The following is a 24,467-nucleotide window of genomic DNA, read 5'->3' on the forward strand; positions in this document are numbered from 1 at the left end:
TCAATGTATCACAGTATTAAAATAAGATTTCAAAAATAATGAAGCAATCACCTTGTTCTCACTAAAAATATTTTTGTAATAACTTAGTAAAAAGGTTTTTACACCATTGATATACACAATAACCCATTTAAAAATCTTTTAAAATGTGTTTTATAGTGCATATATTAGTAGAATGGTAAATGTACATAATTCATAAATTTTATACACACACAAAATGTGCTCAAATAAAATAATGTTCTCTGCCTGCATTAACAGAAATACAGGAGGCGCTAATCTTAAGAATCCTATCTGGAGTAATGTTAGTTCACAGAGCCACATTATAGGAAGGGCAGTGACAAGCTGGAGTATGTCTCTAGTAAACAGACCAGGGGAGCTATGGGACTATAGAAAGACTTACTGCTGAAGAGGCTGAGAATACTTAGATCTTACAAGAATGTGAAGGGCTTTCAAGAGGCATTTATTAAAGCCTCTTATCTTTATAGTTTGAGATGTTCAATTCTTTGAGGAACTCATGCCTTAGGCATCCTATCCACTAGTAGGTAAGAGGGTGATAAACAGGCATGATGCATCTGACCTTCTGGAACCTTCCATTGTTTTCCCTCTTCCTATTTCCAAGTCCCATCATCTCCATACATGCTTCCAAACATCTGCAGGCACAATTATAATTTCCCTTGTTTTAATTGTGGCATCATTAAAAGTCTTTTTGACAGAATCTAGCCCCTTACGTGGTTCTCCAATTTTGTTCCCCACAAAGCTGTTCCATTCAAGCTGGTCTCTGGGGGCACAAAGAACAAGACCTTGTCCTTGTCCTCCAGGAGCTGACATTCTAGTAAGAATTTCTCAGTCCACTGAGACCTGGTTTCTCCCACATTTCACAAAACATACAGTGCAGAGGATTAAGTACATCATGAAATACATACACATTATATCTGACTTGCCAGAAAATGAAGCTCCAGTGTACCATCTCTGGGCTTCTTTCAAAAGCCCGTTCCTTCTTGTGCAGGTAATTTTATGCTTTTTGTCTCAATGGGAACAAGGTGAGCCTCTCATTTAAGAAAATGGCTTTTTCTCTACTGTGGAATGCAGTCTGGAGGCTAACAAACCAGGACATGCCCTGAACAACTTTTCTCCTGGAACAGCCAACAGTTAATAATACTTGAAAGCTTGTGACTCCAAGTCACAAAGTAACATTTCTCTAAATATACAGGCACCTGTCAGCATATATAAATCCTAAATGTCCTTATTACTCAAAACTTCAAAACCCTTCCACTCCTGGAACTAAGATTCTTTCCTGTTTAACCACAATGGCATTACTTTTCATTGATTACAGTGCTTCACTACTCTCTTCCCTCACCTTGACCATTCTTACCAGCTCTCTTCTAGCTTTGCTTACCTTCCAGAATCCCTTGCACCTTTGACTTCTACAGGAATCTAGCTTACAAAACATTCTGGAGAAAGCCATAAAATTGATAAGTAATCTAATACTAAGTAATCTAAACTATATCATCAACTGTGCAGGCATATTAAAAACCTCCTGTTATAGTTAAGTTGAAAACATTAATATATTTCTCTAAAGACCCAGAAATTGGGATTACAGGTGGAACAAATTAAGTCACTAGTCTAGTTAAGTATTGGTCTATGACCTACCCACCCACTTTCACAGAGAAAAGATTACGATATCGATCCTTTCAATATCTGAATAGAATGATCCAGGAAGAAACTGAGTAGTTATCTGAAGATTAAATGGCTGTCACTGTTAGACTGAGCTCCTTGAGAGCAGAGACTATCTTCTGCCTTTCTCTCAGCTCTTAGGACAGTGCCTAGCACTGGTAGGAGCTGACCTGCTTGTAGATATGAAATTTTTTTAAAATGTGAAAGGCTATCAAGTGGAAGAAAGTATCAGACTTGTTCTGTTTGGTCAAGGAGAGAACAAAGAGTAATGGGTAGAAGCTGCAGAGGTCTGGCATGTTCTAGGCAGATATGAGGAAAAGTTAACAATTACCTATTCAAGAAAACGCAATCAGAAGATATTAAATTATCATAATATCACACTTTGAGTGGAGGCTGAATGCTTCCACTGGTGTAGGAGCTCACTAATTGATGTTTGGCTGGGATTCAATGGCATCTATGGTCTCTTCCAATCCTGGGCTTCTGAGAATAAAGATCCTGTTCCAGGTTCTAGTTCTGACTCTGCAGTGACTGTTAAATGACTTTAGGGAAGTTACTTAACCCTGGAGGTTATTTCCTTCACTGCAAAACAGCTTCCCACCACAAGACTTTTTTTTTTAACCAATAATCACTCCTGAAATGTGGAGAACCATTTGTGGTGTCCTCGCCAATGAAAGGGTAGACCTTTAATCTCCCTTCTACCAACTTCAGGGTTGAAGAGATTCAACAATTTAACATCAAACATCTTTGGTCAAATGCCTACGTAGGCACCTGGAGGCACTAAGAGCTAACCACCTAACACAGGCTATAATACATGCATATAATAGGAAAGTTATCAAGAACAAGGTGCTATGTGATGTCCTAGTATGGAAATGATATCACCAACTGGCAGGGGTCAGTAAAGACTTCCCGGAGAAGTGGATACGAGACCAAATGAGGTCATGTATCTGAAAGGGCTTTGTAAGCTGCACTGTTTCACAACTGGGTTAATTTCCCAAGTTATTTCTGAAGGGTGAGTACCAAGTTTTACACTCCCCCTTCACAAGCCCTTAAACTGAAGTCAGATTGCACAGTCCACCCCCCACGCCCAGTTTCCTGGACCTGGATTACTTTCATCAGCTGAAAGCCGACATTCTCATGGTCCAGCTCCAATGCAACCCTTATCCTCAAGTACACCCACCCTGAGGGACTTAGCTATGGGAAACTTGGATTTAAAACTTTCTACGTTACCCTAAGTGATTAACAAGACCTCTTTAGCAACTGTTTCTTTCTCTGTAAAATGAGGACAAACAAGACACAGTCTACCTCACAGTTGTAAGGAATGGGCTTGTAGACACTAAAACTGTACAGAAATACTAAGTCATCACTCTCTCAGACACCTTCCCTTCCTCTTGTGAATTCTCATAATAGTACACTTTCTAACACCCCCCAAAAAGTGCCCAAAGAACTCAAGACACTTTTGCTTTCTTTCCTGAATTCTCCTAAAAGCCCCCTTTCTTACACCCACCTAAAAGTACCCAAAAAAACTGAGACACCTTTGCTTCCTCTTGAGTTCTCAACAGTCCCCAGTCCTATATCCTTTTAGAAGTTCCTAAAGTACTTTCCTAACAACCATCCCGTGAAGTATCCGCTTATTTTTATTTTTTTCAGATTAAGCGGCTCCTCAGCCAGAGTATCTTGCACCGTAGAAAGGATATAATGCTATCAATAGCATCCGAAATAGACATAATTTTATAATGCCATCAATAACATCCGAAATAGACATAATTTTATAATGCCATCAATAACATCAGAAATGGACGTGATTTTATCTGTGGAAATGACATTAAATTAGGGTGACATTAACAAGGGACCTCCTCAACTGACTCCAAGCTTAATCCTTGCCTAAGCGTGGTCTCCTCCGTTAGCCTGGGAGCTCTATTCGTATCCCCAGTACTTAGGGCAGTGCTTTGCACCTCGTAAACGCTTAGTAAATGCCGCATTTATTCATTCATTCATTCGTTCGTTCATTCGTTCATCGGCCTACCTCACAGGGGCCATGAGTGAAGTAACTCAGGTAAAGCCTTCTACGAGTTTACGGACGTTGGTTATTACTGATTATTATTAATTATTATTGTTATTTATCCCTATCCCACCCGGGGCCGGTATGTTTGTGGACAGTCCCGCTTCTGGGGCTGCCACCCGGTTGGGTCCCCCACCAGTACCCCGACCCTGCCAGGCCCCCAGGGAAAAGGAACCCTCCTCCCTCCGGCTCTCTGCCCCAGCGGCGGCGCCTCGCGAGGGTCACCCACCGCTCGTTTCCAGAGGCAGGAGGTCCCGGGCCGGGGCACGCGCTCCGAGAAAGGCGGAGACGGGCCGGCGGGGAGGGAGCGGCCTCCGCTCAGCCTGACTCGCCTCGGGCCAGAGCCCCCTGGGAGTTCCGGGGAGCGGTCGGCCCGGCTCCCAGCTCCTCTCCGCGTTCCGCTCGGCCCGGCGCCATCTTCGCGAGAGCGCGGGCCCCGAGGGCTCGGCCCCCGGGAAGCGGAGAAGCCGCTGCCGGCAAGTCCACGGGGAAAATGGCGACCGCCGCCGCTTCACCCTTCCCCGCTAATCTCAAGTGCCAGCCTCTCTCCCTCACTACAAAATGGCGCCTCCCGCTGAGGCCCCAGAACCGGCATAATTCACACTCGGGAGAGGTGTAGTCCGACGGGAACAGACCGCTCTCCCAGCCAATCAGCCTGTGGAGTCTGTGTTCCGCACCCTTGGCCAGCCACTCAGCGGCAAGCGCCCAAGCCTGAAAGTGGCCACGTCACGGGGAAGGGCGCAGAAGAGGCCGCCTTCTTCCCGGTCCTAGGGGTTTTGACCAATGGTAATCACGAATGGCTCCGTGAATGACGGGGCGGTGGCCCAATGGAGTCTGGGGGCGGGCCTCGGGGGCTCTATGCGTGTTGCGGGGCCCTGGGGCCGGGGCGGCTGTTTCCTGTCCTGGTGCATGGTGGTCGGACGAAGGAATTGTTGGAAAATTTTCTCGGAGGTTCGTATATAAATGTGTTTTTACCCAGTGTGCATTATTCTCCACCCGGCCGCCGCCCTCAGCGCAGCGGCGCCGGCTAGGGCTCCGGCCTCGGGCCCCCGGCTCCGGAGCTGGGCCCTGGGGGCCGGGCGCAGAGGGCGGCGGCCTGGGGCAGAAGCGGAGTTTATTAATAACTCGCGGCGGCGGGTGCAGCTCCGTGGGACTCCCTCCTCGTCCGCGGGCCGCTCTCGCGCCCTCCCCCCGCCCCTCCTCCCGGCCCCGAGGGACGGCCGCCCTCCCGCCGGGGAGGGCGCGAGAACGAGCGAGCGGGCGGGCTCGCGCCCCGGGGGGAGCCCGTGCCGGAGCCGGAGCCGCTGCCGCCGCGGGAGCCCGAATGTCGCCCCGAGGCCTTTGGGCCGCGCTTCCCGCCCGCGGCGGCGGTGGCTGCCCATGCGGGCCGTGACCCTGGGGCTGTCAAGGCCGGGCTCCGGGGGGACGCCAGGGATCGGGCTCCCCGGTGGGTGGGTGAGTGGGGCGCTCTGCCGCTGTTCGGAGTGGCCCTGCACGCGCTCCATGGGGCTGTTGATAATCACCGTAATGACCGGAGCGCGCCCGTGCCGGTGTCCCGGAGGCATTAGCCACGGGGCCCGCGGTTACCCGGCCCCAGGGGCCGGGCCGGGTGCCCTGAGCGCGCGCTGCCCGTGTGGTCCTGGCGAAATAAAGTGTTTGCAAACTTTGCCGCTGTCGCCCTTCCGAGCGCAGGGGACAGGCCCGGGACCGTCGCCGAGCTCGCCTTCTTTAACAAAAGGAATCTTTAGAAGGAAGCCGGGGAACGGGGGCTGCCTTAAAACTTTGCCACTCTTGCCCTCGCTCTGCCCCGACTCTGGTTTTCTCAAATGTTCATTCATTTGAAATGGCAGCATTGTAAGTTGGAATGACATTTTTGTTGTAAAGGTTGGGATTCTTTTTTTTTTTACATTTTAAAATAAGTTTTTTGTGTGTACGTGTGCTGGGCATTCGAATTTGAAGTATGGAGATGGTCTCCAGGAGTTCCATAAACTAGGTTGTGACATATCTGAGATCGTGGAAATGAGAACATTTTGAAAAATCTGTGCACGTGGATTTGAATAGGAGTCAGGAGATAAGGTCCCTTATCAACTCTGTGATTTGGGGTCAGTCATGTAACCACCCTCACCTTTTAGATTCATCGTCCGAAGGCTCTTTGAGCAATAGTGTATACAACAGGGCAGGAGTTGGAGTCAGAATGCTTTGGTTCTGAGTCTATTTTAGCTGCCTGTCTTGCTGTGTTTTTGTGGGCAATTGACTACCTTGTCAGTAGTCCCATCTTTAAGATGGGCTTAATATTATTTGGACCTGCCTACCTCAGGGTTTCGAGGAAAACGACGTGAGTTACCTATGCCGTGGGAATGGACGTTATCCATGTGTTTCTACCTTTTGGTTGAGGTGAGGGTCAAATGAGAAATGAAAGATGTGGATTATACTAGTCAACATAAAGTGCCTTATGTCTTACATTATACCTTTTGATCCTTACTACAACTAGCTGAGACAGGTAGTTTCAGGCCCATCCCCATTTTAAAGATGAGGATAGACTCTAGTTGTTAGAATGGACCAAAGGTCAAAACTAGTAATTAATCAAGTCTTTCCTCTTCAAATCCACCACATCACAGCAACCAACTGTAAAAATTTAAATGTGAGATATTTTCTATTTTGTAGTAATCATTTAATATTTATATGTTAGATGCAGAGGGATTCAAAGATAGGACCCGGCTGTGGGTAAGCTTACACTCTAGTTAAGGAGATAATACATACACAGGGAAAATCATCTTTATGCAGCATAATGCAAAATGATACAGACAATAAATTGCTTAAAAGTTGACATTGATCAAGGGGTTAGATTGTGAACTGGGTCCTGAAGATAATATTGGGACATAGATGTAAAGGAGAAAGGTTATTCTAAGCTGGGAGAAGAGGTTTATGTTGAGAAGCCCAGGTACATCAAATTTGAAGAAAGGTTAGCTGTGTGAGAGAAACAGATAGTGAAGAGCAAGGTAAGGGGCCAGGCTTCAATTGCAAGCATACTAAAAATTTTGTACTTGGTTCTAATACTGTCTTCTACAAGGCCTTTATTGACTCTCCAGATTACCTCCAGCTTATTTTTATTTTGTATATTTTTTGCATTGACTTATTTATCTGTGCATGTAACCCCTCAGTAAAATGTAAATGAGGGTAGGAGGGTCAGTGTTTCCTTTTTGTTTTGTAAATTAGGGCAGGGAGTGGTTTTTTGGTTTTTTTTTTCCCTTTGTTTCTCCATTGCTCTTGGCTTTTTTTTTTTGATGGGAGAATGATTGAATTAAAACTGTGTTATGCAGATAAACATCCACTATATAGAAAGAATGGGAATCATTCCTCTTTCCTTGAAGAGCAAAAGGGTGGAGAAATAAAACCTGGAAGGCAGGTTAGAGTCCCGGTGGTATAAGGAAACAAAGTAGTGAACTCTTAGCCCGGGGTATGCCTTATTAAGTGAATGAAAAACCAGAATAGGAGAGGGAGGTTCTGATTTTTATCAAGAAAACTTTGAAATTAAAAAAGTTAGAAAATTTTAGTAATCTAGTCTGGTACCCTCCAGGTTTAAAGGCCCAGAAAAGTAATTGTCTTGCCATTGGCAGCATGCTAGTTAATGACTTTAGGGACTAGAACTTCTCTCTCCCAATCCATTCATCCAAAGTAGACATAAAGATGAGGGTGGGAGCTATCTGATGAAATACATTGATTTGGCTTTTTCCTGTAAAGGTGACCTCTCAATGTCTCTACCACTTCTGTTCCCATGGTATTTCTTTGTTGTATTTATTTTTATGATCTTATATACATTGAAGAATACCCTACAAATTCCAGATTTACAATAAAATTTAAGCTCTTTGAGGGTGGGAATTTTCTTGGTGTCCCTATATATATAGCATAATGCCAGTGCTGTATGTGTTCTAGGGATAGGATCCATGGATTCAATGTATAGGGAATCTATTTCTACCTTCCCTGCAACTTACAGAGAGTGGTTTAGAGTGGTAGGGTCAGACTCAAATAAATAGAAATTTGCTTGCCACATATAAACTTAGAAAACTACAAATTAATATGTTTTGTATTTTTGTTCATTTTGTTCAACATTTCCCAGTAACATTTTAATCTGGTTTGGGGGCACACTCCTTAGTTTTGCTGGTACCTGCAGGGGGCAGGTGTGACACCTGGTCTAAAGCAGAGAAAGAAGTCGAGTGACTTGTCCGGAGTCATGTAGTAGGACTTGCATTTGGGTCTGCTGGCTCTGTTGCTTCTCCAGTGAGGCATGTACCTGTCAAGGTCCACACCTGTGACATCACTGGTGTAGAGGACTTGTGGTGAGGAAGCTCCCATCCCCAGTGAAGATCAGCATTTGCTCCACAGCTTCTAGTCGTACAGAGTTGCCTGGGTACTGAGGTGAAACCACACAGCTCATATGTGTCAAGAGGCAAGACTTGGACCCAACTCTTCCCAACATCCTGATCCAGGCCACCTCTGCACCATGCTTAGTGTGTCTTGAATGGAGCAAAATTTAATGTGAACATGTGAGCCATAGAAAGGTTTTTGTGTCAGCAGGACGGGCATTCTGTGGCCAAGCTATTTTTGAGGGTACTAAATTGATGCGTTTTACAAGTGAGCAGATGAAGCATTCATTTTCTCTTCTGGACTAGATGACCAGAAATGGCCCTTTCTACTCCATACATCTGTGGCATGGGTTGTGGTCATGTTGAAAGGCAGTGCGTGCTGGATTACTTTTTCCCCCAAAACTTGAGGACCTGATGCCCATGTGTGGGCCACAGTCGAAGGTGTTTACCTTGAAAAAATGAGAAGCCCCTGGACTAAGGAGTTGGAGAGCCTATGACTCTCTTCCAGGCTCTACTACCACATTGCTGGAACTTTTGGGACAGTTTACTTCTTTTCTTTTCCTGTTTCCTTGCCTGGAAAAAAATGAGGTTGGATTACATTACCTTTATGTTTCATGTTGATTCAGAAAACTCAAGGAAATGTGCTGAGAAATGTGTTATTTAATAACAACTTGTTTTTGAAATTCTTGTTGGAGCAGTAAGACTAAAATTAAAGGAAAATCATTTTAATGGAGTCTTTTTTTTAATGTGTCTGTAATGGAATCCCTAGCTCAGGGACCGATTTATAGACTCAGGATCACAAGAGACTTGAAAGGCCATCTGCTACAACCTGAACTGGCTTTCCCTCTACAACATCCCCCTGAAAGTGGACGTTTGGCCTACTCTTGAAGACTGCAAGTGAAAGTCCTCCTGAGATATCCCATTCCACTTTTGATAGCTCAGATTGATAGACTTTTTTTTGGGAGGGGGGAGGCATTTAATCTAAAGCTGTCTCTGCAGTTTTTGCCCATCGCTCTTAGTCTTACGCTCTGGAGCCAAGCAGAAACATCTCATCTCTTTTCCTTGTGACAATTCTTCATGTAATTAATGATTATTATTATGTCCTCCTCGAAGTTTCTCCAGGCTAAACACCTCCAGGTTCTTTAACTGCTCCTTGTATGACATATTGTCCAGGCCCCCTCATCATCTTAGCTGTCCTGATGCTCTCCAGCGTGTCAGTGACTTTCCCAAAGGAGGATGTCTATAATCAAACACAAAAATATAGCTGTGGTCCAACTGGGGCATATAATACAGCAAGACTCTGACCTCCCAAAGTCAGGAAACTACATCTTGGCGAAGCCCAGTACCTCAGTGTTTTTGACTGTCACGCTGTTGACTCCTAGTAAACTTGCAGAACCCCGGGAGAAGGGAACTGCCAATGATTCCAAGGCTCTTATTCCGACACTTGCTCTTTGCCTTTTCACCACTAATGTAGTTTCAGCTTCTACCCCTCTAGGGATGGGATTTGGAGCCCTCTCCTCCTGGAGTCTGCTGCCATCTGTGGAGGGATGTGGAGGGAGTACCTCCATTACCCTTGAGTGCCTGGTAGGTGGCAGTAGGCTGCTCCATTTGCAGTTAGACCCTAAACTGCCTTAGAGCCTTCCTTTGCTATTAAAGAAAACCATGCCTCACCACTACCCCTTCTCTAACGTTTAGTTAACTATTGCCACAGGACCCTGGAGGATGTAGTCAACTGCTAATTCTCATCCCATGGCTAGCAGATTTTACATTCATCTCATCTACTAATCTTAACAATTCATTGGGTTTTTGCTGCCATGAGGTACAAATTCCATTCTGCTACCATGTCCTCTCTCATTCCCTGTTCATTTAATTACTGTTCTTCCCTAGTCCCTTTCAACCTAGATCTGATCCTGTCATGCTTCTTCCATCTTGCATTCACTAGACTCCTGGGAGATAGTATAGTCCTAGGTCACGTGACCTTCTCTAGTAGCAGGTGGCCTCATACTGGATCAGGAGGAGGATGAGGAACTTTTAACTCTTAATGTCACTGCACCCCCTTCCTCTGCTACTGTCACTCAAAATCCTTTGAGGTTTGTTGTTATTCCCTGAGGTCATTTTGGGAAGTTAATACCTTTTTAAACTCAAGCCAATCCTTTACCCTAATGGGACCCAGTTTCTTCATCTGTGAAATGAGGGGGTTGGACTAGATGACCTCTGAGGGCCTTTCCAGTTCTGAAGTTGATCTTAGGATCAACTTTAGGATGGATCCATAAAGGAATTCATTACAGTCTTCATCTCCCCTCCAATCCCCACCCGCCCACCCACTCAGTTACTTGAGATTGATGGTCTCCTGAACAACCTGGCTGCCCAGTTAGTTAGTAACCCACATATTCATTTCCGTTCTACCTCAGACACCCACTGACAGGGATGGTCATACTTTGGATCTCATCACCACTAGTTGGGTTACCTCAGTGATGCTGAACTCTGAAATTCCCCTGCCGATCATAATCCCCTGTCCTTCCATATCTCTTCTGTCTTCTAAAAATGCCTTTTGTCCTCACTCAGGCCATCCACCCTGCCCTGCGGTCCCAGGCCATACCCCCTGTTTTGGCTTTATTCTCCTTCAGTCTGTACTGGGGAAGGAGCACTGACTGGAGTCAGACCATCTGCCTCTGACACGACCTCGGGCAAATCACCTCATTCCCTGCCCCAGGCACCCTTGGGTGTAATTTTTCTTTTGAGCTGAACCAATAAGCTTTTATAAAGTGCCAGGAACCATGCTAAGGGCTGGGGATACAAAGAAAAAAACAAACAGTTCCTGCCCTTGAGGAGTTTCTATTTTAATGGAGAAGACAACATATATACATCAGAACATACAAAATTAGTACAGGCTAATTATAATGATGAGCATTTATATAGCACTTTAAGGTTTTCAGAATACTTTACATAGGCTAAATTTATAGGTAACCTTAGAGGGGATGGCGCTAACTGTTGGGAGGACCAGGAAAGGCTCTCTGGAGCGTCAGACGGCATTTGAATCAAGCCTCCAAGGAGGGCAGAGATTCTAAGAATCAGAGGTTGGGAGGGTGAGCATTCCATGCAAAGACGTGGATATCAGAGATGGACATGTGCTGTGCAAGAAAAGCAATTAGACCCTTGTGGCTGGATGGTAGCGTTCATGTAGGGAGAACACAAAGTAAAACGACAGAGCTTTTGAGTGCCAAAAAAAAAAAAAAAAGATTATATTTGATTGGTAGGGAGCCACTGGTATTTATTGAGATGGGAAGGGATGACTTGATGGTTTTAGGTCATTGGTTTTGGCCGTGGAGGAGACTTGAGACAATTAGAAAGCTATTGTAGTGCAGTACAGGTGAGAAGTGGTGAAGCCTAAAGTAAGGTGGCAGCTGTGTGTCCAAATGCAGAGAAGGGAACATAGGAGAGAGATGTTGTAGAGAAAGAACTTCCAAGATTTGTGACAGCTCATTGGCTTTGTGGAGTGAGCAAGAATAATTGAGGCTGCCAACCTGAGTGACTAGAATGGGGCCCCCTCAACAGTAATAGAGTGGTTCAAATGAGGGTAGGGTTTTGGGTGGGGGGAGGGGGGAATGTGTTTTAGACTTGTTGAGTGTGAGATGCCTGTGGGATATCCATTGAAATGTCTAAAAGTCATTTGGTGGTGTGGGACTGGCACCCAGGACAGAGACTAGGGCTGGATATTGAGAATCATCTACTTAAAGATGATTGATGATTGAACTCATGGGAGCTGATGAGATTATCAAGTGAATAGAGAGGAAAGAAGGCTCAGGGCAAAGGCTTTGGTGACACCGACAGTTAGTGGGCAGGTCATGGATGAAGATGTAGCAAGATACTGGGAAAGAGCAATTAGACAAGTAGAAGGAGAATCAAGGAAAAAGTAAAGTCATGAAAACCCAGAATGTCCAGGAAGAGAAGGTGGTCAGTAGGGTGATCTGCTGCAGAGAGGTCAGCAAGAAGAAGCCATAGATTTGGCAAGTAAGAGATTGCTGGTGACTTTGGACGGAACAGTTTCAGTTGAAGGATGAGGTTGGAAGCAAGATTCGGGCAGGATGGGGGTGTTAAAAGAGTGAAAGAAGAAGGAAGGGTGGCATTGATTGAAAAGTAGAGCCTTTTCAAGCAAGTTTGGCTGAGAAGGGGAGATGAGGTATAGGACTAATAGCTGTTAAGCATGATAGGATCAAGAAAGAGAATTAAGAAGGGGGGTACAAGAGCATACTTATAAGTGGTAGAAACAGAGCCAGATGGGGGACAGGAAGAAAAAACCAACTGAATTAGAGAGTATGTGTATAGGAATGAAGATGGAGCTTTTGGTGAATGGCCTCAGTTTTTTCTGTGAAGGATGTGATGAAGTCTTCAGCAAAGTCAGCAAGCATGGGAATGTTGAGGAGAGAAGAAAAGGTTTGAAACATCTACCTAGGTGAGTGGAATAGAGGATCAAGAAGGAGGAGTGGGATTGTCCATCCTGTGTACTTCTGCCAAAGTAATTTTCCTTATGTACAGATCTGACCATGCAGTTCTATGCATCCAATTCTGGTGGGTTCCAGTTGCACCTAGGATCGAATGTAAACTCCTCCATTCAGCTTTTAGAGCCCTATACAAACTGCCCCCCCAACCTACCTTTCCAGCCCCACTGGGCATTACTCCCACCTTCTCTGCTCTTCGCTCGTGGCACTCCATCTCTTGGCCAAACACCGTGCCTGGAATGTGGTTCCTCCTTACCTTCACCTCTGAGGGAAACACTGTTCGTTTAAGATGCAACTTAAGCACTGTCTTGTGCATGAAGACTTTTCTGATTCCCAGCTGCTACTGTTTTCCCTCCCAAACTACCTTATGTTTAACTACTTTGTATATGTCTGTATTTCTTCACTATGTATTTATGTTGCATATATTGGTATATGTACTTGTCCCCTTCATTGGAATGTCAGCTCTTTGTGAATAGGGTTGTAACTTGTATCCCTAGCACCTGGCGCGTAGGTGCTTCCTAAGTATTAAGAGATTGATTGGTTAACTATAATGGGTTATATGGTGGTATGAGCTGTATTGTAGTCTGGTTAAGATTAGCTACTATGTCTAGTATGTGCTCGACACTGATAAAAAGACAAAGAGGACACAGTCCCTGCCTTCAAGGAACTTACCTTCTACATGGAGAAGTGCTTACCAACCTGCTCATTATAGAATTTTCCCTTCAAAGCCCTAGGTTTCTTCTCTTGCCTCGTGGTCCAGGATATTCCTTTCTCACCCATCAGCATTTGTCTTCAAGCTTCTTGATCCAAAATTGTCTTTCCTCTGATGGGAGCTTGGAGCGCAGTTCCCAGTTCCCAGGTCTCAGCCCCTGCCTCCACTTCTCCTCCCAGACTGTCGTGCAGGTCCCAACTGCCATTTCCAGGCAGCAGGTTCCAGCTTCCCATTTCTAACTGCCAGCCCATTTCAAGCATCCCTTTTCTGAAGGATCCTAGAATCTTACACAAGCTTCTGGTTCTAATTTTTCATCCACTAGTTAAAGGGCCCTGCCCCAAATAAATAAATAAATAAACCCACTCCTTACCTGAAAATTAGGTTGCACGGTTCCTTTCCCACAGCTTATTCTCTGGTGTTCAAATCTAGTAAAGTCTATAGAAACTTACTACCACTTCTGCTAATGTATTCTCCTTTGCTCCTCTGACTTCGGTTTCGTCTGGGTGATGAAGGAACTTCTACTCTGTACCTTTATATATTTAAATGTACTTAGAGATTTTTCCTAACACTTCATGGGAGCAGCAGTTGCTCCCAAATGAATGAATTTGTCCTTGTCCTTGTTTCACCATATTAAGAAACTGATTCCTCAGTTCCTGTGTGAGGAAAGACATCTGTAGTGCTACACACACATGTACATTATCATGATTAAGTTGGATATAAGAGAGGATTTGCTGGTCGTAAAAGCTGTAAAACATTGAAGTGAGTAACAGGTTGTGGAAAGGTGCGCTCTCGCTAGCCTATGTGAGGTGGACGGCCATGATGCCCAAGGACCAATGGTGAAGCATTTCACCCATCTCTGCATGCAGAAGTAATGGACTCGGGCTACAGAAGGAGACAGAGATTTTTTTTGGCTCTGACTGATGCAGGAATTTGTTTTGCTGGCAATATGTATTTGTTACAAGGGTTTGGATACTTCTTTTTTTCCTTTTTCAACAGAGGAGAGGGTTAGTGATGAGGAGAGAAAATAAATTTTTGTTCATTGAAAAAATTCAAATGAAAATTTTTTGATACAGTTGTTATAGAATTAAAATATGATTATTAGAATTTTAAAATTGTTTAAAAAGTTGTTAAGCCTGCCTGGTGTCGTGGATCTGCACATGACCCTTCAGCTCTATATTTTTCTAATCTTGCGAGTTAAGGAAGAGAGAGGATGTGTACAAGAATGACCCAGGATGAGAGTTGACCAATTATGATCCCTGTTTGAGGGGATGCCCAGGATGAGGTGGCAGAGTGGTGGCACAGAGAGACTTATCTTCCGAAGGAAGACCTTCCTACAGTCTCTGCCTTTGCTGTTAATGAGATGAGTGATCTTTGGGTGTCTCTCTGGATCCCCCTCTGAAAAAAGGATATGAATATTGTGTGGGATGAAAAGACCCTCACCAATTAAATTTATAATAAGGAGCCATCTCAGGGTGGGAACAGAAATAAATTTTATTCAATTCTCAAGAATTGGGCATCCTGTGCTAGAACAAATCCAGCAAGGGAGGCGCTTTACAAGGAGCAAAGCACCCATAATTATACCTAACACAAGAGAATTCCCGCCCACCTCTGACCCTTCTCACCATTGGCTGGGAGGTGGGCTTACAATCTGAGCATGAAAGCTAGACAAAGAACCGGGAAATTGAGGCACAGAAATTCCAATTCCCATTCCCTTAGTTAATGACATCTATAAATCTAATGAAGGAGAATAGGAAAGAGGGAGGGAGAGACCCTCTCCCTTCTTTACAGTAGAGAAAAACAGGTCATTATGACCCTGTTCTTATTAAGCAAATCTTTAAACCAGAACCAGAAGAAAGAACAAAAAGTTTCAAGGTAAACTTTCCCAGAGGCTGAGCCATCAGATTCTCATGGCCTCAGAATTTTTCCACTTCCCTATTCTTGATTTTTAAATATTTCTTAGTATAGATATAGATATATCTATATATTTATACATATTTTCCCTGTGAAGTATTCACATTTTATTTACCTCACACAATTATTAACAGGGCTGTTAGGAAGAAGGCACTTTGTAAGTGGTCAGTCCGTTTATAGATGTGAGCAATTAATATATGTAATATGTTATAATGTAAAAATATAATATAATGCAATAATAATGGGGGGGAGGTCCGAGACCCTGCCGGAATGGTGGGGATGCCAGCAGAGGATTCAGTAGTCATACTCAGCCTGTGGTGTTTTATCACCTTCATGAGGTTTCTCAGAACTGCAACATCATTTTTATGGCAGGCCAGTGAAGAGGGTTGTGTGTGTTTATCCGAAGCCTCAGAAAACCACAGCATGAGTTCTCAGAAGGAGGCAGGGAAACAATAAAAGCCCTTCCCCCTAACTCAGATTGGAGTAAGGGCTAGAGACCCTTGCTCCTGGCAGAGGGGTGAAGTTCTTCAGGCAGGCTAGCTGCCTGTGGGGCCCCTCTGGGTCTGTTTGAAAAAAAGGCTGCAGATTGGAATGCTCACCTGTCCATAACCCTAGCCTGAATGCTCCAGCTCTACCCTGAGGGCTGGAGCGCCCGAGGTCACCTGGAGCCTTGAGCAGCCCCAGAGGAGCAACACCTGCGAGCAGGAGCCAGGCAGTGATGACAGAGGCCTTGGCGAGCTGTGCCGAAGGACACCTGGGGAGAGGAGATGGGGAGATGCCTGTAGAAATACTCTAGCAGCATCCTCCTTCCATTCTCTCTGCACTATGAGAGTTTTCTTTCTTCTGTGACTCCAGAGCCTGGGAGTCAGTGGTTTTCCATTGGTTTATGAGGGATTAGGAAAGATTTTGTCACACCTTCCTGTTGTTTGGTTCTATTAGAAGCCTTGTTAGTGAGTCCTAGTGGTTTGCCTGGTCAGCACTAAATGGGGTCTTCAACCAAGAATGACCTTTCTACAGACATGTGAACTTGAGTGTGAGAATCGCTAGGGAGAAGTGAGAAGATTCGGGTTTTACAACAATAATTTAAAAATTACCCCAGCGAGCCAATCACAATGAAAACGCATAGGACTCTGATGTGAATCTATACTGGCAATGTTGGATTAACAGTAGGCCCAATAAGACTCTCTTCATCAATGAACCAACATAGACCAAATAAAAATGATCACTGTCTCCAAAATAATGTTTTCCTCATTTAGATCCTTATATGCATGATTCCCTTCCCTCCAGTAGCACAGATCAAAACTTTTGTCCTTGCCTTTTCATCCTGCGTGATTTTCTTCTGTCTTTGCACAAATTCTCCCTAGGGAATTCCTCCAGATTGTCCTTAGTTATGTTTCTGCTTCAGGGGTAAGGTGCAGTCCTCAGCCCTGTCCTCTGACTACTGTGATGATTTTATATTCTTATTAAGTTTGAAAATAGAAATCCTTCCATTTTTATTTTCCATTCTTCTTTCTGTCTTAGGGACACTATGTTTGCCAGTCCAGTCGAAATGAGTCGTTGGTCTGAACCCTAAGTTGCCTGGTACAAACCTGACTAACTTCATGAAGGAGTCATTATCTCTGACTTTGCTCCTCAGTCTTCATGCTGGTCCAAATGGTACTTTGATAACAATGTAGCTGAATTGGGCTGTGGTTGGAGAGAGATGTTTCATCTATTAAATTAAATTAAAATTGTTACCATTTTTGCTACAGTTCCATTACTAGGGATGTAAACCAAATACGGGATTGGTATGACTGTAGGCCAGGAGTTTTTACGCGATTGGTATGACTGTAGGCCAGGAGTTTTAAGACAATTTTCAGAAAATAACTGCAAATGAATTTGAAATGGATTTTGAAACCAGTGTTGGAAACAGCATTCTTAAAAGTCTGGTCATTTTGAATTGAGCCCTAGCAGCCATCCTGGCCACCAAATGGCTTCCAAAATACCATTTTTGTGGGGTGTGTGTCTCAAAAAATACATTAGAAATTGTAATGCATCAAATCTTGCTGCAAATGAGCAATTTATTTTTTATGACTCAGTGCTTAGATTTGCTCCAAAATGAAGGTTTAAGTAGAATTGTACTTGCTAGTAAATAACTTCACTCCATTTTTATCTGTCTCACTTCTGCAACTTTTCCTCCAAAACTGAACACAGGGCCCCTCTTGAAGAGGAAAATTGCCAAGAGGCACAAGATGGCTCTTCCCTGCTCTACATTTTCCTCGACATTTGTCGGGGGATAGCTTAAATCAGAGTATGTGCTTCTTGAAGTTCCATACTAGGTGGGGCAGCATTAACCCAAACAGTTGAGGTCTTGTGGCTGACAGGACATAAGCAGTTGCAAAATATTTCCATCTTAACTTGTTTTTATTTTAGTCATTCATTTAACAGCTGAGGGCTAATGCTTTGCTATGGAAGAACCTGCTTTGCATTCCTGGCTCTGCTCCCTCTATTTTGCCTAGTTCCCGCAGATGAGTAGGACTTAAACTTGCCTGACCCTTACTTATGTAATCTGTGACAAGGTCAGAGAGATGACCTCTGAGATCCATTTTCTCTCTGAATTTGTGACCCTCAATTATAATTGTCAATTAATAATATATTAATATATTAATTATATAATATATATTGTATGTTATACTATATTATATATAGTATATATGATATTATATAACATAAAAATATAATAATTAATATATTAATAATATATTAATATAATATAATAAAGTCAATTAATAAACATTTATTAAGCCCAGTCAGATACTGGGCTAAAGCTGGAGAGAGAGGAAGAAAAAGCATAAACAGTCCTTGCCCTCAAGGAACTTATATTCCAAGGTGGAGATATGTACAGAAATAGGAATGTACATATGCACAGTAGATGCAACGAAATCTTAGCTGAAAGGTACTAGCACCTGGGGGGACTTCCTGAAGAAGGTGGGGTTAGATCTGAGTCTTGAAGAACACCAGAGAGTCTGAGAGGTGGAGGTGAGGAGGAAGGGCATTCCAGGCATGGGGTACAGCCAGGGCAAAGGTACAGAGACTGGAGATGAAACATAGCTTGTGAGGAAAAGCAAGTAGGTCGGTATGGCTGGGCTGTGGAGCAATGTTAGAAGCCTAGAAAGACAGGAATAGGCCACATTGTAGAGAGCTTTAAATGCCAAGTAGTTTACATTTAATTCTAGAGATGATAGAGAGCCTCTGGCTTTCACTGAAGGCAGCTGCGACAGTCCCAGGTGTAAGGTGATGAGGGCTTGTACCAGAGGGGCACCTGAGAGAATGGAGAGAAAGGACTTCCACTAGAGATGTTCTGGAGAAAGAAATTGCAAGACTGATAAGTGTGGGGTATGAGGGGTATGTAGGCGAGAGTGGAGGATGGCACTAAGGTTGCCTGATCAGACCCAGTCCCACAGGGTGGTGGGAAGGGGTGGATCTGGAGATGGATGGATGAGATAAATAGACAGACAGATACACAAGACAAATGGACAGATAGATAGATGAGAACAAGATAAAATGGAGTAATTTCAAAGGATTGGTTCAAAGTTCTATTCAGAAGAGGAAAAGGAAACTTTTGGCTTGGGGTGAGGAAGGCTGCTATCAGGAAAGAAGAGGCCTAAAAAAAGAAGCATCCGAGATGAATCTTGAAAGACCAGTAGAATATTGTGGAAGGGTTTTACATAATGATACACATGTGGCCTATGTTGAATTGCTTGACTTCTTAGGGAGGGTGGGTGGGGAGGGGAGAGAATTTGGAACTCAAAGTTTTAAAAGCAGATGTTAAAAAAAAAAAAGTTTTTTCATGCAACTAGGAAATAAGATATACAGGCAATGGGGCATAGAAATCTATCTTGCCCTACAAGAAAGTAAGGAAATGGGGATGGGTGGGAGTGGGGTGACAGAAAGGAGGGCTGACTGGAGAATGGGGCAATCAGAATATATACCATCTTGAAGTGTGGGGGGGTAGAAATGGGGAGAAAATTTGAAATTCAAACTCTTGTGAAAATCAATGTTGAAAACTAAAAATATTAAATAAATAAATACTAAGAAAGACCAGTAGAGTTTGAGCAGAATAGATGAGAGAAAGGCATTTTGATTGTGAGAACCGTATTCCCTTCCTTTACTTAAAAAAAAAAAATTGTTTAGTAGTTTCTCATTTTGTTAAAACTAGGTGGCACAGTGGATCCAGTGCCAGGCCTGGAATCAGGAAGATCTAAGTTCAAATCTGTCCTTAGACACTAGCTGTGTGACCCTGGGCAAGTCACTTAGCCCAGTTTGCCTCAGTTTCCTTATCTGTAAAATGAGCTGGAGAAAGAAATGGCAAACCCCTCCAGTATCTCTGCCTAGAAAATCCCAGATGGGGTCACAGAGTCATACACAACTGAAAGGGCTGAACAACAGCGATTTTATTAAAATAAGTAGTTTGTACTTGGTAAATATCTTTTTTTACTGTGTTTTTTTTTAAAGTTTTATTGATCTTTTTTATTTTTGTGTCAGTCATTTCCAGACACAGGTCTGCACTCCCCTGCCACAGAACTCTTCCAGTAACAAAGAAAAAATAGTCAAAGCAAAACCAACCAGCACAATGACCACATCTAAGTGAATGCAGCCAGCATTCTGTACCTGTAGTCTCCCTTCTTCCTCCTGAGAGCAGGAAGGTGTGATTTATTATTTGTCCTTTGAGATTAAATGAGGTCATTACAATTACTTAGAATTTAGTTGTGTTTTTCCTCCATTTATATTATTGTAATCACTGTTATCCTTTTGACTCACTTCACTCCGCATTAGCTCATAGGATTGCAGGGTCATAGGGACCTCACATACAGGTCTTCTCATATTTCTTTGAGTTCCTCTTAGTTTTCATTTCCTACAGTCAACATGCTCTATTGGATTCCTGTTCAGTGCCAAACACTGTTAGGTACTGTGGATGCAGAAACAAAAATGAAACCATCCCTGCCCTCAGGAAGCTTTTATTGCATCATGAAAGACAGTGTATAATAAGGATGTACAAAATAAATGCAAGTATGGGGGGCGGTAACTAGAAGTTGGAGGAGGGAGGATCAGAAAAGGCTTCATGTAGGTGGTGGAACTTGAGGTGAACTTGGAAGAAAACTTGTTTTAAGTGGCAGAGGTGGAGGAGGGAGTTCGTTCGAAGGATGAAGAGAAGATGGTCAGTGAAAAGGTGGGAGACAGAGTGTCACTTGTGAGGAAGAGTAGCAGAGCCAGGTTGGTAGGATGGGAGAATTCATGAAAGGGAACAGAAGTAATAACCCTGGAAGTGGAAATTGGGACCCGATTGTGAAGAGCTTTGAATGGTAAACAGAGGAGTTTGTATTTGACCCTGGAGGTGATAGGAGCCACAGGAGAAACGGGGACACAACCTGTGGTGTGTGGAAAGGAGCACAGAGAGACTCCATGATCTGGAAAGGTGTGATGGAGGCCCACCCAACAATTTCTGACCAGACTGCCCGCCAGGGGTGGGGGGCAGGGATAGTCCCGTTAACAGAAATATGGAAATTTTTAGAATTTAGGGTTTTTTAGGAAACTTTTAGGAAAAGTTTAGAGGGGAAGTTCCAATTTTGACCATTACGTTCATCATCATCATTGTTATTGTTTACCATGATCCATTCTTCTCCAGTTATGGAGCCGCAGTAGTGGTGAGGAGCAGTGGAAAAGGTGGCCGGGCTGCCCAACTCTTGTTCTCTCCCATCCTCATGGAGGGCTGGGGCCAACATCTCTGCCTCCCCTCAGACCCTAAGTTAGCCAGGCATGCTGAGTCTCCAAGCCAAGAAGGCACCATCTGTTTGACCAAAGACCAAGGATGCTTGGGGGACTTAAGTGCAGAGGAATGACTGATTCTACCAGGGTGAATCCAGCCATGGGAGGAGGCTGGTGAGGAAGGTTCTAGGGGAGAGTTCTTGGGACCTCCCCAAGTTGTACTGTAGAAGAGGCTCCTGAAGACTTAGCCCTGCCTTGATAACCTAGTGAGTGTGAAAGGGAAGCTGAAAACCTCTATAAACCTGTTGTGCTCAAGATTTTATTTACAAGATCACTGGGTTTTGTTTGAATGCTCCAAAAGAATATGACCTGGGACTTGGGGCTCATCCTCTTGGCTTTGCATACTAAGCAGAACTGTGGGTAAGCATCATTTCAGATGTGACGGTTTTTATAAATCTGGAGGAAAGATGTGTTGGTGTATATACTTTCCTTCTTTTGGTTCTGAGGTGACTCTGTTTTATTTCAAGGTAAACCATGTTACTAGCCCAGATAAATCGAGATTCTCAGGGAATGACTGAGTTTCCTGGAGGGGGGATGGAGGCTCAGCACGTCACTCTTTGCCTGACCGAGGCAGTAACTGTGGCAGGTGAGTAGTCTTGCTATTTAACATCTAATGCAACTCAGTAACACGGCCAGTACTGAACAGAAACACAGACCTGGAGCAAAGAGATAGGCAGTTTGATCGTTAAAGTGCAGAATAAGAATGTGGAGACCTGAACACATTTCCAGGTATAATGGGGTTTTTTTGGGGGGTGTGGGGGGAAGGAAGGAAGATACTACTTATTCTAAAATAGTTGTTTAAAGTGTTATGCACCAGTCCTCAGCACCTCCAAGTTGCAGTGGGTTCTATGAGGTCCCCTGATTGTTAGGGTGTTTATAGTCATGTCATTGGAGGTTGTTTAGGGGAGCTCTCTGTTGAGAGAGACTTCTCTAAGTGGACAAAGATTGCAGAACATAATTTTTGGCCAGTCCTTAAACGGGAGCCATCATTGTTTACTCAGAGGTGTGCAACTCAAGGTTCCCTTGAGTTTCGGAGCAAACTTAAGCCTTTCAAAGCAACTTTCCATGGTTCTGGATGGGAACATCCCAGGAAACTTCCCAGAGCTCTGCCCATTATAATCAAACAGTGGATTGAGCTCAAGAGCTTGTGGCCTGGTCCATTTATTTTGGTGTGTCCTTGGTGAGATCTGTAGACCCAGTTCCCCCTGATATTCTCCAAAATGAAATGACTGGAAATTGTTGGGATTTGTTTATTTTTTTTTAAAGAATGGCGTGGTTTTTTTTTCTCAATCACATGTAAAAACCAATTTTTAACATTCATTTTTTTCTAATTATTGACTTCCAAATTCTCTCCCTCACCCCTTCTTAAGAAGGCGAGCACTTTGACGTGGCTGTTGTTTTTCCTAGATGGTGACAATCTGGAAAACATGGAGGGTGTCAGCCTGCAAGCGGTGACCCTGGCAGATGGCTCCACAGCTTACATTCAACACAATTCCAAAGGTAGGGATAGCCTCTGTGGCTGAGTCACCACCAGTGCTGGTTGGCCTCCATCAGGGAGTGCTGCTGGCCTTGGAGGGTCATTGCCCTTTTGGCAGGAGCTTGGAATTAGGGAAGCTTGAGTTCTACACTCACTAGCTGTGTGACCCTGGGCAAGTCACTTCCATCTATGTCAGCTTCCATATCTGGAAAATGTGCACAGTAACACCACCTACCTCAAAGGGTGATTTTTTTGCAGATTAAATGTAATAATGTGTAAAGTACCATACAAATCTTGAAACTATATAAATATTAGCTTCTTATTGTCATTAATATTATTATCATTAATATTTTCATGCACATATCTCTTGCTCCCCAGTAGTTCTGCATGGCATATACTTATGTTTTAAACTGGAGTGGATTAAAAATAAGTTTTGTTTTGAAAAAAAATTGTTACAACTTGAAGACGTGTTAGGATTTCACAAAACCAGATTTCAGGAACTCTGCCCTCCAGACATTTATGAGGAGGTAAGGCAGGGTAATCTCTAAAGCTCCTTCCAACCTTCAAGGTCCTGGGTATCACTCACATATCTCAGATTGTAGGATTTTTTTTAAGATTATCCCTAAAAATATGACAGGCAAACTTGAGCCTGAAAGTGTGTGCAATTTGCCAACGAGCCTAGTTTTCGTGGTACTGAAGACTAAAGACGATGTCTATTTTGTACCTCCCAAACAGTGAGAGCCTAGCCCCCCTCAAATCCTCCAAAACCAAATGAGTATTCATAGAAATCCACCAAGGGAAGCTTCTTCCCTCTATTATGTAGGGGTAAATAGAAGGCCTTAAGTGTTCCGTTAGCCCCATCGGGGTCACTAGAGGCTGGCCCCTTCCATCCCAGGAACTGCTCACATGTTCCTGCCTCTGAGAGCCTGTTGGAGCTAAAGATTGGAGAAGAGAGTTAGCAAAGGAAAGGTTTGCTCCTTCCTACCTTTCATTTATTTCAACAAACAAAAATCCTTTTCTCTCCTTCCCACCTACTCCCCCCACATAAACAAACCCCCCAAACAGAAAACAAACAAAAACAAAAAAACCCTCTTGTGACAAATAGCATAGTCTGGCAAAGCAGATTACTGCATTGGCCGTGTCCCCCAGTCTCTCGTTCCACACCCCTACCAAATATGTTGTGGACTGATCAGAACTCTGGAGACAAGAACAAGATAAGCTTTGCTTATCAGTACCTGAATCTTGTGTTTCAGATGGAAAACTCATGGATGGCCAGGTCATTCAACTAGAGGACGGTTCTGCTGCCTATGTCCAACATCTACCCTTACCTAAGAGTAGTAAGTGTTTAAAAAACAATCATGGCACTCTCCTGATGGTCAGATAATTCTTCTAGGCACTCTCCTACCACGCCTGCATGAGCCAAGGTCACCCTGTCCTTGTCGTTAATAAAATGAGTAGGTGTGAGATACCACTGCATATTGGGCAACCCCAGATTGAGGTCTCCCCCATTCCTGGTTGAATAAAATAGATGGTGCTTTGTGACTGTGGATAGAAAGTGAACAGCTGTCCCAAATACGTTTTGTTCCCCAAAAAAGGCTTAGATATTTGTCTGTTTCAGAGGGTTCTATAACTTATCCCCTACCAATGGGTAGATAGCTTTTCAGTAATTATGTCATGATGCTAATTGGCTTTAATTACTTCTCCTTGGCATTTACTAACATAATTTAAATATGAAGGACCTTGCAAGTAGAGTATGTTTGGTATTCTTTTGTCAAGAAGATTATCAGAATGGGAAAATTGAAACCTAACTTTAAATATTTCTTCTGGAGCAGGGGACAGTTTGCGTCTAGAAGATGGACAGGCAGTTCAGTTGGAAGATGGAACTACGGCTTTTATTCATCACACTTCCAAAGGTAAAATAATTTTTGGAACATGTGGGGTACAACTAAAGGAGAAAGGGAGACTTGGG

The 24,467-nt window shown here is 43.7% G+C and overlaps 1 protein-coding gene across 6 annotated transcripts in view; it reads left to right on the forward strand.

The window, feature by feature from the left end:
- Nucleotides 1-4,583: 4,583 nt before the first annotated feature.
- ZNF143 (zinc finger protein 143) overlaps nt 4,584-24,467 on the forward strand; it is a 48,318-nt gene continuing 28,434 nt past the window's right edge. The window contains exons 1-6 of one of the 6 annotated variants that reach the window (XM_036764006.1): nt 16,766-16,872; nt 19,741-19,901; nt 21,489-21,607; nt 22,429-22,521; nt 23,752-23,835; nt 24,328-24,411. In XM_036764006.1, the coding sequence (XP_036619901.1) occupies nt 21,496-21,607; nt 22,429-22,521; nt 23,752-23,835; nt 24,328-24,411 (373 nt within the window). In that variant the 5' untranslated portion in view covers nt 16,766-16,872; nt 19,741-19,901; nt 21,489-21,495. Of the gene's footprint in view, nt 4,682-16,765; nt 16,873-19,726; nt 19,902-20,884; nt 21,382-21,488; nt 21,608-22,428; nt 22,522-23,751; nt 23,836-24,327; nt 24,412-24,467 lie in introns of those variants that run through there. The other 5 variants (XM_036764011.1, XM_036764010.1, XM_036764009.1 and 2 more) reach the window with 5 other exon arrangements.

This window comes from Trichosurus vulpecula, chromosome 6 (assembly GCF_011100635.1).
Source record: "Trichosurus vulpecula isolate mTriVul1 chromosome 6, mTriVul1.pri, whole genome shotgun sequence".
Lineage (NCBI taxonomy): Eukaryota > Metazoa > Chordata > Mammalia > Diprotodontia > Phalangeridae > Trichosurus > Trichosurus vulpecula.